Source organism: Ambystoma mexicanum, chromosome 6q (genome assembly GCF_040938575.1).
Source record: "Ambystoma mexicanum isolate Mex_15411 chromosome 6q, UKY_AmexF1_1, whole genome shotgun sequence".
NCBI classification, from domain to species: domain Eukaryota; kingdom Metazoa; phylum Chordata; class Amphibia; order Caudata; family Ambystomatidae; genus Ambystoma; species Ambystoma mexicanum.
The window spans coordinates 1,346,435,025-1,346,452,804 of NC_090937.1; the positions used below are offsets into that span (position 1 = coordinate 1,346,435,025).

The window sequence follows — 17,780 nt, forward strand, 5'->3', positions numbered from 1 at the left end:
GCTCACTGCTCTGCCCCTCCCAAGCCTGGCTCATCCTTCTGTACAATGGAGGAGCTAAATCTATTCACCAATAAATCAGCACATATAATGCACATATGATAACAAACATGTTGATTCCGGAGAACAGGAGGAAGAAAGTACATTTCGCAACTGAAAGCTGTTTCTGCAAGGCAGGCTCTAGCAGCCTTGGGATTTGAGCCAGCGGCTTCATCGCTGTGTGCTTTCTCAGGAGGGGCTCTTCATGCCCGGCAGTCTGAGGCACCACAGCATTCCACAGCTCAGCTGTGCTGTGCTCTGCGACATCTCTTGGCATGGGTGTTCAGCTGTTTGACCAGTCTCTTAGGCAAGTCTGAATGCCTGTCCCTTTGCATCCGATCAATCGCAAAGAAACCAAAAGAAAGTGCAGTATCAGAAATTGTAACACATATTGTTTTAGTTCAGCACATATTTGATGATTGCAAGCACTAACAGCAGCACCGTTCTGTATTTTAATAAAATGTTCGTATGCTTTTCAAATAAAACCTATATAAAATGTTTTAAGAAAGTTAACAGCACTCAATGCACGCTCATTCTTCACTAGCGAAAAAGAAACGCACGAAGATAAACACTGAGGATAAAAGAGGCACTTCTGTGGTAAGACTGAGCTGACAAGTACACAATCTCCTAATATTTTGTCAGGTGTTTACTGCATTTGGTGACGGCAAACCCAGACGACCCAATTGATCAAATACATATAGTGACAATTATTTACTGCTTTAAATGGAAAACGTCCAAAAAGACCTATTTAAAATCCCGAATGGGTGATTTGTCTGGCTAAATCCCCATTGGGAGGCAAGGGCTGCAGCGGTCTCCCCTGCACCCTTGTTCACTGTACTGTCAGTGGGAGTTGCAGGGGTTTCCCCGCAGCCGTTCCCGTACAGTTAAAAAAAAAAAAAAAGAAAAAGGAAAGGACTCAGCGGCGCTGTTTGCCGATCACAGAAGTGAAGGGGAACAGGCGTTGCAGGAACACAGCGATTCGGCGGCACACAGCGAAGTGTGGCGCCGCAAGGTAAGGGGGGAAGGTCATGTATTTATTTTGGGTTGTTTTACCTTGATGGAAAAAACGTATTTTCGGTCAAAACCGCTATGGTTTTTTCGGCCGCAAGTTTTTGTGTGACGGTAAAACAACCCAAGTCCCTTAAAAGGCACCTCGGAACTTAACTCGGCTATTTGATGTGACCATCCCTCAGTTCACATGACTTTTTGTTTTGATCTCCCCATTATGAGCGCGTTGAAACAGATTGACAAGGGTGTCTAGTGCACATCTAACAACCAACATAATAGGGACCATAAGCTAGCTGCCCAAGATCACACATAGAGTAATATTGCTAATTGATCGCAGGTCTTTTGATTTCAATGCTATCCCATCCTCGGAGCACAAACCTTCACGTTTGGGGGTTCTATAAACACTTCCAGCTAACAAAGGGCTGCCACTTCTTAGGGTAACACCCACCTCAATAGGGTGCTGTGAAATGCTACCTAAACACTACGTTTTTGGAAGGAGAATGTTTCAGGTGTAATCCAGTGGACGTGGCAGAATGTCAGCATATCTGTTCTAGATACTATCTGAAATTGCGTGATGAGATTAGCCCTAACAGTACCCGTGAACGTGGGAACTCACGGATGCATGCCAGTAGCAGTATATGGGGTTACGGTAAGAGAAGCAAAGACGAATCACAGCAATAGTACTAGTACGCAAAGCATCAGATGCCCTCGATGACTGTGCATGCCTGGGAAGGGGAGCTTATCTAAGCTTCTCGGAAGAGCATACTGGGGCTGGAAGAGGTTACCCAGTAAATGATAGCGCTTTCAACGCCACCTAATAGCCAACAACTAAAAAGGCGGTTTTGCTTATGTTTATAAATGTAATCTTTGCAGTTCGTTGTTCAAATGTCAGAAATTGCATGGGTCGGGGAGGGGGAGCTTTCTTACAAAATGAGTTCCTTAATGTCATGGAGCCTAGCGTGTTAAAGGTGTGCAAAAGACAATACACCCTCGCAACGTCAATAGCAAAATATGAATGTAGATAGAAACGTTACATCAGAAGGTTTGACCATAGACAAGCTATTGCCATTGTTTATAATTCCTTCAATCCTCCTTAAAATATCAGGTCATCTGTGGCTTGGACTGCCCGTCTGCTGTTTTTTCATGTCACCCCACCACCCCCCCCCCCCCCCCGCCCCGCCCCGCCCCGTTTGACCTTTTCAAAATAACCATTTCCTGCACACATTTTGCCACGTTAATCCCTCGGAAAGTCAATGCCATGTGCTGGGATTTTAATTACTACGTGAGGCACAGTGCACACCTACCTACCAGACAAAAGATTTAAGCTGTTGTTTGTGGGTTTATAGCTCATTACAATTTGTAGATGTTTGTTTTTATTTTAAACGGTGGTATAACGAAAGTGCAGTAATTCACAGAAATGTTTCGCCTTCGCTAATAGGGAGCGGGTTAAAATCCCCTTTTTGATGCCCTCCCTCCAGGCACGGGTTAAATTTATGTTTGAGTCTAGAGAAAAAACTGGGACTTTGGCTGGCGCACTTGCATGCCATAACACACTCAGCTATTAGTGTTTTACACACCCTTGTGTTTGTATTTCTTTCTTGCGTTTGGCTTTCTTCTTGCACGTAGATGATCTCGCAGCCAAACCCTTCTAGTTTCTTCCCAATCCTGGAGAGGTCTTGAACTTGTCCACTACTACACGTGTGGTAAAAGAGGAGGGACGTGAACTGTATCTGCGGGTCTTTTTACCTCCAGAATAATATGCAAAATAGCATGTAAGCCTCAGCAAGGAAGTAACTCTCAGAAAACCTGTTCCCTGTGGCTACTGAGAAAGCCGCAACGGACGCCTCTGGACGCAGAGTTTTCTCCGCAGGACAGCTCTGGCAGAGGAAACAAGTAACATTCGTAGTCTGTCCGACTCGCAGAGTATACATACTCCAGCCGTCCTGCCCTGCTGGCCACTGCAGCCAGGTCTGTCCCTAGGATTTGCGGGGCCAAGTCCGGCAAATTAAGTGCGGACCCCATAATTTGCATTTGATGACGTCACATGAAGTGACATCACAGGATGTAACATCACAAGATAATATCCACTACGTATGTAGGCAGCAGCAGCGGAAACACGGTAATCCGAGAGAATTTCCAATAACTGCACTTTCAACATATTCAGGGTGCCCACCTTTAAAGCCCAACAATTTATAATGAAATATTCCCAGGAAAACCAAATCCAAACATGAGACGTGAGCTTTAATGATATGATATTGCATTTGTAACGGGTCTATACACAAATGTTTCAAGGCGTGACGAGGCAAGGAAGGGGGAACAGGGAGGACAGAGACAACGACCATACTAGGCCAAGTGAAATTGAGATTGCGCAAGTGCAGGGGATGGGGGAGGGGAAAAGTGCCATGGGAAAGGGGAGGGGCAGTGCTGTACATGGGATCAAAACAAAAACAAGAAGTGTGGCCAGCAGGTGGCAGGTGCAAGGGTAAGTGCAGGCAGCAGGTGTCTAGACGTACAGGCAGGGGGACTGTAGGGTTACAGATACAGACCCAAGTGCAAGGGTTGTCGGGAGGCAGTGCGGGTGTGCAACTGGGTGGGCAGGGACCTTTTGGCACTTTTATGTGTTCTTGTGGGTAAGCCTCTGCATTGGAAACATGACAACCGGGTGTGAAATACTAGTAGCTGAACACGTGAGCACGCAAACTTTTTTTTAATGCTGACCTCAAAAACACACAACAGGGGTTGCGTCCACCCGTTGAAAAAAGTGGGCGGGCTCTGTCCACCTACATGTATCCACATGTGCTCCGGAAATCAGTACAGAGGCAAGAACCAGAGAACATGTCCCCTCCAGTCTCCAGGATGACAGCCTCTCTTGTCACATCCTTGGTAAATATTCATAGCTTACTTGCATGCTTCATGTATAATGTGAGGAAAATGTTACATTCTACTTGGCTTGGTAAATATAAACATGTGGCAATAAGGCAAATAGCTAAAACGGTTTTGTGCAATGTGTTTAATTGTGCAGGAGGAAGGCACCTATTGTAGGCAGCTAACTGCTGCTTTACATGTGCTTTCAAAATAAAAATTCCCCTTTGCAGTTCTTAACACAGCAATGGTCTTTTAAATAGGCCATCAATAGTAAATTGCACCCACTTTAAATGCTCTACTTTAAGGAAGTGATCAGCGGTGCTTATGAGGCACCCAGCGCCTGTTGGGCCGCTGGTAGGGGGTATGGTGTTTGTGTCCCCCGATTCGCAGCAGAAGGGTGACAGGTGAAAAATTACCTCACCAGAAGAAACAACAGAAACCTCAAGGGACAGCCGCTTTCGAAAAAGATTTGCCGGCAAGCTTCCCTGTCAACATGCAGGCTGGAGCGTGTGCCACCCATGTGCTCAGAATGGACTGCAGTATGCTTTTGGACTCTGAGCACACGGCCCACGCTGCAGCCTGTAAGAGGGAGTCAACGGCTCCTTCGGCATGGGCCCTAGCAGGCGCGGGAGCAAGTACAGCCGCACATTCTGCACACGCCTTGCGCCAGGCCTGTCTCCAGCCGTCTTGCCCTGCTGCTGCCCACTCCAGCCCTAGGTGTACCCCATGTTGGGATCACACACGCTCCTACCATGCAATCAGGGGCAGTTTAAGATTATGTTTGAAAATACCATATTCGCTGAGTGAGGGCAAAATGTCAGATGCCTCTTACAGCGTGTCTGCAAAGAGTCTTTGATCAGTTCTTTAGTGGCTGTAATTTATAATGGAGAGTAGCTGACCAGCCATCAGCAGAGAGGATGGAGGGTCGCCATTTCCATACCATAACATGCCTGTGCTCTTAGATTCAACAGGTTGGTTGGGGAATTAATCATTATTTAACCTCGGGGAGAAGGCTGCGTAGTGCATGCATTTTATTTTAAAGAATTCAAAGAAAAAGAGAAGCTAGGGTCACAGACCCTCGTAACATTCAGAGTGTGGTCTTGTTGGCGTGAATCCTAATGAATAGAAGACCAAGGTACGTGAGTCATTCTCCCTGGTTGTAAGAGATTGTTCTAAGACTACCAGGACAAGGGAGTCATACTGCTGGTAGCCCGGACCGGAAGTACGGTCCAACAAGGCCTGGTGAAGGATGTAATTCCCCCGGGCTCTCTAAGACTGAACACCAGGAGAAGGGAGGCATTCTCCTACCCCCTCAAGAAAGGATTGTTTGGAACTTTGTGGCCTGGGAAAGGGAGTCATTCCACCAAGCTATCTGAGAATGGACATCAGGAGAAGGGAGGCATTCTCCTGACCCACCAAGGAAGCATGGTGTGGAACTATAACCAGTATCCAGGAGAAGGGAGTCATTCTCCTGGTAACAGAAAAGGACTACTTTATTCTTTGGTTTCTAGTGTAAGGGACAAAAGTAAGGTTTTCTTGGCACAGGACAGCGGACACATTTACATTGAAAGACATCCTGACAGTCACCTTAGATCTTTAGTTGAGGCAGGAAAAGATGGGCCTGCTCTTGCTTTGTTTAATAAATGTCTTTAGCCCCAAACATGCCACTTTTGTGTCAGCCTCCTCCTTCTGCACCCTTACACTTTCTTTAACACTTACTCAAACCAGTACTCCATTAACCCAGCCTTACAATAACCCCTATTCTAACACTAACCCTGACACTTAATTACTAACGACTAACCAAACAAGTTCTTTACTCTAACACCTATCCTTACCCTAACCCCTATCCTAAACCTAAGCCAGGCAGTCACAACCCCATTAAGCCCTCCTTAACCCTAACATTAGCCCTAGCATCACTACATTTTTGGCTACTTTTCAGCAGAATTATTAGACTACTTTTTGCTTGGCAACCTTTTTACTGCAGAGCTATTTTTACCACAACTTTTTCACTGACTACATTAGTCTCTGATGCAAAGCTAGACAAAAGTGCTGAGTAGTCCCTAGGGAACGGGTTAGGCAAATATTACATCATCACATTCTGCTCACCCCAACCATTACGTTCTGCCACCCACACATGCTGGTAGGGACCAGCAAGCAATTGAGGCTATGGCTAGTAGCTGGAACCTGCTTTGTGAAGCTAGTGAAAGCAGAAGAAAGCAGATGGTGTGGCCGTTAGGACGAAGATATGTTGGGCTATGACTCCCATGATCTTATCTTATCTTAAAGATATTTAAGAGCGCAGCATAAGCCTGAAGACATCTTGGCGCTAACAAGAGGCAAGGATCAAGATAACAGGATTAAAACAGAAAAGTCTTCAAAGCTCGGCAGAATGCCTTGTGGGACTCGGTGCTGCGTAGAACAAGGAGCAGCTGGTTCCAAGCTTTGGCAGCAGCCACCGAGAAGGCACAGTCCCCCGTGTGGGTGAGCCTAAACCTAGGGGGTTGTAAGGTCCTGAGATCCTGGGATCGTAGAGGCCGAGCAGGTTTGTACAGAACAAATTTGCTGTGAAGAAATTCTGCATCCAAACCATGAATAGCCCCATGCTCATTGCACAGTGTCTTAAACCTGATGCGTTGCTCCACAGGAAGCCAATTAAACTGTCGTAACAGTGACTATGCTGGCCCAGGCTAGTGGGATTTGTAGTCCAAGACTTTTACAAAACATCTCAAGAGCCAAAGCTTGCAATCCCCTGCATAATGCAATGGGGAGCAATAGGTTCTTGCTGGTAGTCGATTTGAGTATCTACTGATGCAAAGTTGAATACAAATTATTTTCTGGTAGGCATGTGCTAAATCCCAGGACTCTAGGAGTCACTCTGACGCTAAGAATCAATTGGTAGAGTAGTTGATAAAATGTGGCCAGGCACTATAAAATCCCTGTTACTGTGGGTCACTCGAGGATAGACAGCAGAGGACTGGAACTGTGTTTTGCAGGACTTTGACTGGGACATTGGGTCCACTAGGTTCTCCTTAGATTAGACACTCGCACTTGAGCCACATTGCTATTTAATTTCTTCCACTTCTGCTCACTGTTTTTGCAAGTACAGTCAAGTTGGACGCCCTGGTCTGTTATCACATCACTTCCTTTCCCCTAGTGCTTAGGTGCTTGTCTTTACCATCATAAAATAATAATAAAGGCGTTGAACTACATTTTGGGGTGTATCTAGTGCTCTGTTCTTTCTCCACTGTGACATATCAAATTCAAGAATATATACCTGTCTGGGAAATAGAAACAATATTAATTCAATATATTGAAATAAAAAAATTAGAGTGTTGTTCACAATACTTTTGTATGCTGTGACGGCATCATGAAGTAAGACACAGACAACAGATTAAATTTTCTAATAAAAATGATTTATTTTCTTAAATGCCAGGATGGAGTAGGGCCTAACTTGCCCTATGCTAAGGTGGGATTTCCCTACCTAAAGAAGCTAAGTATAGTAAGTGTCAGTACATTCAACTTAAAAATGTTTCTGTGTCCAAAACCTACACTTGCCATCACAACTAAAGATACACAATGTGCAGGGATGTCAGCAACAAAAGAAATAGTGTTCCAAATAAAGTTCTGAGCTCCTTCCAGCTCCTGTCTTTCTTTCCAGCTTCCCCTTCCCCAAGTTCAAAATAGTTCCGAAAAGGTCTCAGGGTTCCTTCCCCAAGAGTTTAACACAGTTCACAAAGTCTCAGGTTTCCCTTCCCCAAGAGGTCAGCTCTTCCAGCTTCAAAATCTACAATCGGTTCAAATCACTTGGCTTTCAAAAACAGACCAGTTCAACTTTATAATCCTTCAAGCTTTTCAATAGTTTGTACAGATTGCTCTCTTTCTCATTCACTTCAGCAATCCTGTTATTAAATACAGTTTCCTTATCTTTAGCTTTCTTGGCTTTTTCCAGGCAAGGGTCTTTCGGTCAAGGAACAGTTGTCAGACCACACGGTCCACCCATTACAGGTCATACAACCAATAACCCTTGGCACTGTTTTATCCTTCTGTATTCTTTGTGTTTTCTTGCCAACACAGGATTTCTTTCTCTGTACCTGTGCCATGAGTTTACATTCATTTCTGATTTTCCTTGGCAGTCTCTTGGCTTTGCCGCAATGTGTTTTTTCGCACAACTCACTCTGTGGTGTTCACCCTTTTCACCACCTTACTTTCATATTCATAAGTGCTCATCACTTATTTTTCATCTTGTTCATAAATGTTCATAATTTGCTTATAAATGCTCATCAATTGCTTTTCATGTGGTTCATAAATGGTCATTACTTGTTTTCCACTTTGTTCACATATTCATCACAACTTTCTTTTAGTTTGGTATTCAATATCACTTGTTTAATCTTTAAATACATTCACAACAATTTACAGCTCGCTCAGCATTCAAAAACCCTCAATCTGGGTTCCACGACCAATTGTCACAGGCTTCACTTTGTTTGGCATTACGTATTCCTGTTTGCAGCTCCAGGTGCGCCCTGATCCCTTTGTTTCACTCACTGGTATGTGGCTGCTACTCCGGGCTTTTTGTTCCGGCTTCCTTTCCCCGTGTACTTTACGGGAGCCTGGCAAGCAGCGCTCGCCTTCTTCGAACCTCGCTGCTTCTTGTAGGTAGCTCCGCTCTTCCGTTGCGGATGCTACCGGCAGCCTGTAATACTTGGGAGCCTTCCGTGTCCCACAGCTTCAGCTGTGAGCACAAGGCAACAGAGGCTGCAGGTGCCTCAACCCTCTCACGGCCCATTCAGGCCCCGCCTCACTTTCACTCCTCTGCAGCAACCGGCGTCATTCCCACCGGCCCTTCTGCAGCCTGCTCCACCGCCAGCCGCGTCCTGTCCTCCAGGCAGGTCTCTCTCCTCCCTTCTTTGCTGTCAGTCGCTCCTTATATGCACCTGTGGCCTGTTAACTTGTTGTCGGTGCAAGTCCTTGGTTTCAATTGCCTGACCCTTACAATGATATTCCTCTGCAGTCCTCTTCCTCGTCTCAGTGATTGAGTGATGTGAATGAATGGGAGTGTATACGACTCTTAGTCACCTCTTCCTCATCTTAGTACCAAAGTGGTGTGAACGAGTGAAAGAATGCATAACTCCCCTTTGTTTCTTGCCTGTTTTGGTATTGACCTGATATTTCTCTGAAATAAGAAGAGGGGGCCGATGAGTGTTTAACCTACCCAAATAAGGAGGTGTCCTCCTAGTTGACCTCTTCCTCGTCCCAGTATAAGGATGGCATTTCCGAGGGTAATTTTGAAAGGAAGAAAAGGTGAAAGGATGACAATAACCTTTAAGCGCTGCTGGGACTGAAGGTTCTTTGTGATAAGGGAATGGGGAATACAATGTCTCACTTAAGGACGTCCTCTCCCCACTGCCCAAGTCCCCTCCACCCAGGTGATCCTCCTTCGCATATCCACCCCCAGGGTCAGGATCCAAAGCGATGGTCTTTCCCTTTCCCTTGCAGAAGATCTCTGGGAAAAGAAAGCGAAGACGCCTTCAGGTTCATCACAGTGCATGGATTAAATGTGCCTGGTCTGCAGGATTCCCTTACTGCAAACTGGGGTTTATCATATTTTTGTGATATTATTCTTCAAAAAGAGATGATAAATGTCTAATATTTGCAGTTGTGAAACATAAGGCTTTCAGACTATGAATCTGTTTTTATGTTGCAGGTTTGCAGCATCTGGCGATGTACAACGTCATATTGTCATTCACACTGGAGAAAAGCCTCATTTATGTGATACATGCGGCCGAGGTCAGTGAAAGTTGTATATGTGTGTATATATATATATATATATATATATATATATATATTGTTTTTTGTATTTTACTTAACATACATACAGATATGTTCATTAACATGTACAATTCTAGAGCACTTTTACAGGTATCATTTGTTGTAAATATGAGAGTCTTGAGAAAATGATTGCTCCTCCTTATACCCAGGCCCATGGCACTCGTCCACCTTCTGCCTTACTCTACTTCATTCTAGTGAGGCATATGGACACCGATTGCCTCATCTCTCCAGATAGCAATCCATATCCCACACTATTTCATTTGCCTTTTTTGTTTCATACTGCTGTACCTTTATATGGAGGTCCCTGGAGCCTTTTATTATTGTTAATTCTTTCTATTTAACAAACAATTCCTGTCTGATCATCAGTAAAGGAAAATCACAGACAAGGGTAAAATAAACAGATCATGTCTGATTCACTATTCTGTTCTTCTTGGTCCTTTTCCCTCATCCATTCTTTTAACCATTCATTAGTGTTTGAGCCAGACCCATCACCTAGTATTTAGTAACTAACCGCTTAGAACAAAGGTAAGCTATTCTCACAAATTTACATTGAACCACTGAGGCAAACTGATTTAATGCAGCATGCAAATCAATAGGAGAGTCTAATAAAAAAATGTTTTTCGAGTATCTTCACAAAATGCATAAATTAGTTTATAACCAGATGCACAGCGCAAATACTAATGGTGAAAGAAGCAGCCCTATCTTGAGCAACTAACAATATCAAATGGCTTTGAAACAGACCTCTCCTGCACACTGTAGCACGTGGAGCTCCTTATATATTAAGTACAGTCTATTGGGAAAACAATGTAATAGACCAGCTTCCACAAAAAGCTCTACCTTTTGCTCTTTATATAGAGTAATTAAAACTGAACGCCTGGAGTAAAACAGACATAACCATGCTTTTCATGTTATCCCCAAGCAAGAGGTGTATAGTCGAGCAAAATACTTAGATCGACCACAAGTACAGAAACATTTCTGTAGTATTTGTCGATTGGCAACAGAATCCTGTGACATATTTGGGTGCACAGTTACTACATTTAAAACTCAAACCATAGTTTGGAATTACGAGAAAAGGCGTCATGAATTTCCAGAAATCAGGTGAGTAATTAACCTTGCATAGAGACTATTCGAGATATCTCTAATTTAGGGTATTCTAGTATCCATGGAATCTTTCAGGAAAATCTTCACTAGAATGATAAGATTTTCTTTAGCAATACTGGGCTGCAACACATTTGTTAAAATGAGTCTTACATGCATTATTATTTATCTTACAGATAATATCCATCTGTTTCACTAAAAAGGAATTCATGGATATTGTGATCACCGCTTTATTTGAAGTCGTAAATTGCATTAACATAGGCAGAGTAAGATATGCCCCACTCGACCGATCAGGTCCCGTTTCTTCTGTTCATCCTTTTGTGTCTGTGGCCCTCATTACAACACCGCCGCTAAACCATGGTGCTGTTAGCACCATGGTTGGTGCCGGTGTCGTAACGAGTCCGCCATGGTGAAATGGGGAAATACCGCCCCATTCCAAGGTTGGCGGGGCGGTATTTCCCCATTTCACCATGGCCCTTCCCCATTCCCATTTTTGCCCCATAGGGCTCAATGGGAATGCGGAAGGCGGCAATTACGGTACCTCAAATTGCGGTACCGTAATTGCCTGCAAGTTCCCTTTGCTGGTCCCTACTTTAACGGCTGGTCGAGACCAGCCTTTCAGGTCGGGTCCTGCAAAGGGACCTCTTAGTAAGGCGCTAAGTGGTTAATGGCGCCACAGCCTTTTATGGCGCCGTTAACCACTTAGCGCCTGGGTCCTAATGTGGCCCTGTGTCTCACCCTGATGCCTGCAGGCTTTTTTCGGCCTGTTAAAAATGCCTGCCAATTAATACCAGAGGTTTACCCGATCTGCAATTCTAAGACTGGGACACTCACCTAACAGGAAGAAATGCTTTTGGGTTGAAGTAAGCTACAGACTTAACACATACAGTGACACAACATTCAGATACCCTATTAATAAATTATATCATGTGTTTGGCGGATATAGCCACATTGTTCATATTCTGGTCTTACACATGTATACCCATCTGTGGCATAATGCAAGCCTTCTGGTTATCTTTTTTTGCAAAGATGTAGTCAATTACTGGATAATTTCAGCGATAGGACATTAATGGCACTTGTTTTCTGCGGACAACTGAAATACCTCAATACTTTGCCAGAGAAGTTTCTGCCACCCTTGCAGGTGTATTTTAAATATCTATCAGTATGTTTCCAACCGGGATTAGGTAGACCTGTTCTCTGTGTAAACAATTGCAGTCACAAGCTTTTTAAATGTCGCGAGGGATGGTCCTAACACTTTTGGTGGGAGACGGGTGTAAGCAGGCAAGGCAATACATTTCTTCCTACACTTTTTCTTGCTGTAAAATACTTAAACCTCCTCTTACCTGTCTCCAGCCACCCCCGCTTACCTGAGCTCAAGTTCACCCTGGGTGAACCTTTGCGTGAAACCAACATTGTCAGGAAAGGCAAAAACACTGAATAGGATTCCCCAAATCCCCAGGAAAGAAATACATGCTTAAAATAACTAACGAACCACGCACAAGGAAAGGCAGGCAACGAAATGCTGATGTACGTTTCCTTTAGTTGTTTGTGATATATCAATACTTTCTTTTACCTCCGTACACCAGCATTTTTTAAACTTTGAAAAAGGGGGCAATCACAAGACAATATATACAAACTCTATAACTATCCCTAAGCAACCACAGTAAACGGAAGAAAATGGCTTCTTAAAGTTAAAAAAGTCCTTTATAATATAAAAACGGAGTCCTTTAAAAATATACAAAAAGAGTCCTTATGAGTGCACTTCAAAACTATGTACAAAAAGCCTTGGAGTCTCAAGGTTTTTCTGGTGCTGGCCTATATTTTAGTTGCTTCTGTATGTTCAGCAGGCAGGCACGGCAGCAGCAGTCTGTGGGCTGGGGGTGGTAAAGTACTTAATGGACTGGGCGACATATGTCGGTGCAGCCCAATAGGTTAGCAGCAGCTTGGGGAGGTCCCTCTCTTAATTGTGAGCTGGGTTGCAAATGCCAGGTGTAGCCCAGCGTTGATTGCAGAAGGGTAGGAGCCCATGTCCTTTCTCTCTTAACCTGGGCGTTGTCTGCCAGCAGCGGCCCTCGGAATTGTTTATGGGCCTGTCTGGTCAGGGAGCAGGCATAGCAACAATCACGCTGTGCTCCCCTTCTTGCTTGGGGAGTGCTGCTTACTCATCAGCCCAGGAGGCAGCAGTGATATTGGACGGCCCCCTTCCTGTCATGGGGAGTGGTACACAATGACCCTTTCTGCGTGAAGTCTTATACATGGCACCACCGAAAGAAGAAGACTGGACTGCAGCGTAGAAGGAAAGCACCATGCACCTCCTGGCAATGGGGCGCTGCGTTCCTTAACGGCAGGATCAACCAGGTAATATCTTTGTATATACAGTGCTGAGCAGAGACCCCCGACTCTCCGTCTTGAGGGGCAGCCCTCAACTTCCTTTAACAGCGCTCTGCTTGCACCCTCACAAACATTCTTTTTCTCTTATTTGAAGGGTCCCCATGCAGCATCACGCATCAGGGTATCTTTCATTCACTTTTTTTAAAAAACTTTATTTATACATTTAATATTACACATTGACAACAAAATGTAATACAATAACACAATGTTCAAAGAATACTTATGCAATTCCATCATATTAGCTTTATCCATAAAGAACAATCAAAAATTGAAATAAAAAATAAAAAAATAAAAATAAAAATAAAAAATAATAATTATTGCTAAACCTCTCCTAGACTACAATACATGCAATCTTTTATTTTTTTATTTTCAGTTCTCTTTTTGTTTCTTCCCCCAGGTGGGGTTATACGTGAAGGCATGCACCTAAAAGCTCACACCAGATAGAATGCAACCCGCTAGGGAAAAAGGCTCAGGAAACACTTGCAAGAATAACAAGTTTAATTTCTAGAAAAATAGGTGCATCAGCAAAGAACTCTGCTGCCATGGAACATTCTGCCGAAAAATGGTACAACCAGAAGCTTAAAATGAAACACAAAATCATAGAGCACGTCATTGTATACAGTTTTAAACTGCGTAGCTGGTTGTTGTGGCCCTATACATGGTCGGCCTGCTCCATAGGGGGTGCCAGGCCATTGTCCCTGCCCAGTCCGTCCATCTTCCATCACGTGGGGTCTGCTGGGCTCATCGTCTCCAGGGAACCAATTTATTCTATTTATTTATTTTGCATTTGTTAGGCGCTTATACAACAAGTAAATTGTGTTTCAAAGCGCTCAAGGCCAAAGAAGCAATTAGCTAGATTTGTTAGTAGTGCTACCTATCATTATACAGTGCACCTGGCATGCTCAAAGATTGGCACAGGGGGGAGTCTCGAGGACACACTAATCCGCATATTCCTCACTCATCCTCGCATCTCTTGGCTTCCAAGGCTTCCCCCTCGCTTTTGAAATATAATTGATCCCTCCCTGTACCTCGCAATACAAATCATGTCATTATGAAATAAAAGTGGGACGACAGTGCTCTTAGATCTTTTTGTGGTTGATTGGTTTATGGTCGGTGGTCTGGGGTCAACTAATATGTTGGAATTCTGGGGTCTCGGGAATAGGTCATTTGTAGGGGCTATAACTCGTAGTTGGCTGGGTGGGGGTCGGTGGCCTGCTCTGGCTTGTGTGTGATAACGCATACACCAAGGCGCCCAGTACTGTCTCGTGTCCTTGCAGTGCGCATTCATTCTAGAACAAACATATTGGCAACAACTTTAGAACAAAGAAGGGTTTCTGTGGTGGGTAGCAGCGTGGGCCTCTCTCATCATCGCTTGGGCCTATTCAGATTTCCCCTTCAAGTTTACGGCCTGTGTCTAACACACTAAATATGGCATGGCCTTGCAGGCCCTATGCTTCAACCATGGCCACTTAATATCTACAAAATGGCATATGCTTATATGGGTGCACTAAGTTTGAACGTCTAAATTGCATATAATATTATGATTGTGTGGGGACCTTTAGGACACCCCACTCCCCCATGGGCCATTATAGGTCTAACAATGGGCCTCGCCTCACCCTAAAGCGTCCTACGGGGCAGGATGGGTTTTGCTCCCTTTCCAACATTTCCCCTTCCATTACTTCTACAGTAACAAACCCTTCCCCCCACGCATGCACTAATTTTCCCTTCTCAACGCTGCCTCATATGGTGGAGTGCGCTTTTGTGGTATCCAGGCCCAGCACACAGACCGTAAGCTTTCCCCTGATTGCGCATATGCGAGAACTACCCATACTTCCTCATGGTTTTCAGGGTCAGCGGTTGGAACAATGGTAGTGTGATATAAGCAGTTCACTTCATCTCCATAGGGGATGGGGATCATATGAGGGATGGCGTGGTCAGTTCGTATTGTGAGGTACCTTTAAAACCCCAATTGAAACCTTCATCATTGCACTACCAGGCACTGATTTGGCAAAACCTTGGAGGCCCATTTTGCAGGTACAGAAGATAACCACAATGATGAGTACCAGCATCTTCATGATGGCGCCCTATCGAATGCAACGTCAAACCAGTAATGTCTTTGTATTCCTCCTCCTTTCTTCATGCAAACTCCTAAACCATGTGCGGCTTCAATTATGTGGGATAATGACCTGTTTGCTGCATCTTTGGGAAGGCACGAACATGCAGCATGAATGCCAGATTTTTTTCGGCACTTGCCTCCTTCCATTGCCGTCAACATATCGAGGACGTAACGGTTCTGCATCGTAATCAGTCTTAGAGCCCGCAGCTCGACCTTTATGACAATGAATCAATGCTCGGTCTCATTTGCCAACAGCACCAGTTCCCGGTGTTCAATTTGCAGCCATTTTGCATTGGCCGCTGCCTGCACGACAGGTAGCAAAAGCGAGGCAAAGAACGTCCCTGCCGAGCTGAAAAGTCTGTATTCATCAGGGATTTCCACAAGCAACGCAGCTGAGTCTCTAGATAGATAATTTGATCTTTTCTTCCTCCGCAACTTTTCATATTGTCCTCTTCCGGGTAAGATGTGAAACTCTGGAGGTAACAGATTCTGTTCTTCAAACGCGGGAGAAACGGTCGGGCCGTATCGGGTATTGGCCCCCCTTGCAAGTGTTCTTCCGGGATTACAAATAGGGCTGAGTGCAGCGTTACCAGCGAACAGTAGCCCCTCCATGATGGCAGGAGGTGCAAGTACACTTGTTGGCCGCAGACCCAATAGTAATCCATCACTGCCGCTGTGCCTCTCTCCAGGTCTGGTATCAGGAGGGTCTTGTTGCATCTTTCGTTAGAGCCGATAAAAATAGTTCCTTCACTGTGGAAGCAAAGTTCATATGTTTCTTCTTGGTGCACTTCACTGTTTTTTCCATCCATGCAATCCATGTCAACTTTGTAATGTGCTCTGTCCAGATTTGTGCCAGGTTGCTTCCACTCGGGCCTAGAGTTCCTCTTCATATCCCAGGAGGCCCTCTGCCAAGTAGCTGTTCTATTGCCATCTATTGTTTATATATTTAAGCCCTTAGATCACCAAATATGGTTGCTGCATGCATTTAAAGTCTCTCGGATTATCGTTACATTGCAGGGGATCTGGATTGATGAACTCTATTCCTGGAAGGTGTCTTTAATACATAGCGCAAGATGAACCAGGCACTATGCCTCTGATTTTTACGTCTTGTGGTACTAATACCTTGGGTGCCCCCAAAGCGTGCAGGATTAGTGAACATACGTAGCAGCTGCCATTTGCTGTTTGTCTCTCTACCACACTCATATCCTTGTACCAACTTTTGGTCATCTCGGTGTGCCGTGCATCTTCACTAGCATCAAGGCCAAGCCCATGGTAGGCATTGTACTTTGCCCTTCGTGCTTGCCGTTTCATTCTCTTAGTGGCCCAATGGGTTTACTCACAACACTTCTACTGCTAATATAATTATAAGTGGATATGTTACAAAAAATATTTTTGAAAACAAATGGAAAATTTCTTTCTAATATCGTGCTCACATTCATACTTGTAGGTACAGGGGTACTTGTTCATCTGTTATTGTTGTTATTACGCTCATCACTATTGTTATACATATTTACAGTAATGTTGGTTATGTTTGTGAATGCCCCCCCTGGTCCCCCCCTTTTATATAAGCTCCCCAATAAATTCCTAGAATAAACATTAAAATGGTAAATATTCCTGCACTAAAATGCATGCTACACATATATGAATATGAACATCTAGGAACAATCTCATAGGTAATACGTTTTCTAACATAAACTGAAGTGTATGAAGCTTCCGGTACCATTGTCTTCACACGTAAGAAAGAAAAAAAGAATGCACATAAAAGGTGGGGAGGAGATGGAGAGAGAGAGAGAGAGAGAGAGAGAGAGAGAGAGAAATCTTATCAAATATGTCTGAAGCTTTACATGTGCAGTAATGAGAGGAGGGCTGGTATTAATGAATAATTAATGCTGAGGTGTATGACCAATATCAAGTGCTTTTAAGGTGGTTGTGTGATGTTTGGGGGCGCCCTGCGGATGTCAGAAAGGACTCTCCAATAACAAAGCCTCTTCACTTTTATAGCGAGGGGAGTGGAGAACACCACTTTGTAGGGACCAAGAAATCTGTAGTTATGCCATTTCCTAACAAAACTCCTTACGTAAATGAATTCTCCAGGCAACAGTGGTTGGGTGGGCAGGAAACCGGTCGCAGTTGTGTTTGCAGTGTCCGATGTGACCTCTGGTCGGGCGGTGCAATCTGTCGGGAGATGCAAGTTGTCAGATACTCTTTAAATTCTTCACCCAAGACTGCTGCTGTCCTATGGACATCTGATTCTTGATGGGGAATATGGGCGTATTCATGCGTCGACCGGTAACCATCGTTCATACCCCATCGGGGGAAGACCTCACAACTAAACATTTGCACAGACGCTGCTCTGTCTGGTATTATTCTTTTGCCGTTTGCTGATATTAACTGACCTAGACCCAGGACTTCCTGCTGGCAGTACTGTAGTTTGGCCTTG

General features: G+C 44.4%; 1 protein-coding gene across 2 annotated transcripts in view; it reads left to right on the top strand.

Annotated features, from left to right (window-relative positions):
- Window positions 1–17,780, top strand: part of ZBTB49 (zinc finger and BTB domain containing 49) — a 320,838-nt gene that overhangs the window by 134,258 nt on the left and 168,800 nt on the right. For both annotated transcript variants that reach the window (XM_069631964.1, XM_069631965.1), the window contains one exon: window positions 9,611–9,693. In XM_069631964.1, coding sequence (XP_069488065.1) covers window positions 9,611–9,693 — 83 coding nt within the window. The remainder of the gene's footprint in view (window positions 1–9,610; window positions 9,694–17,780) is intronic.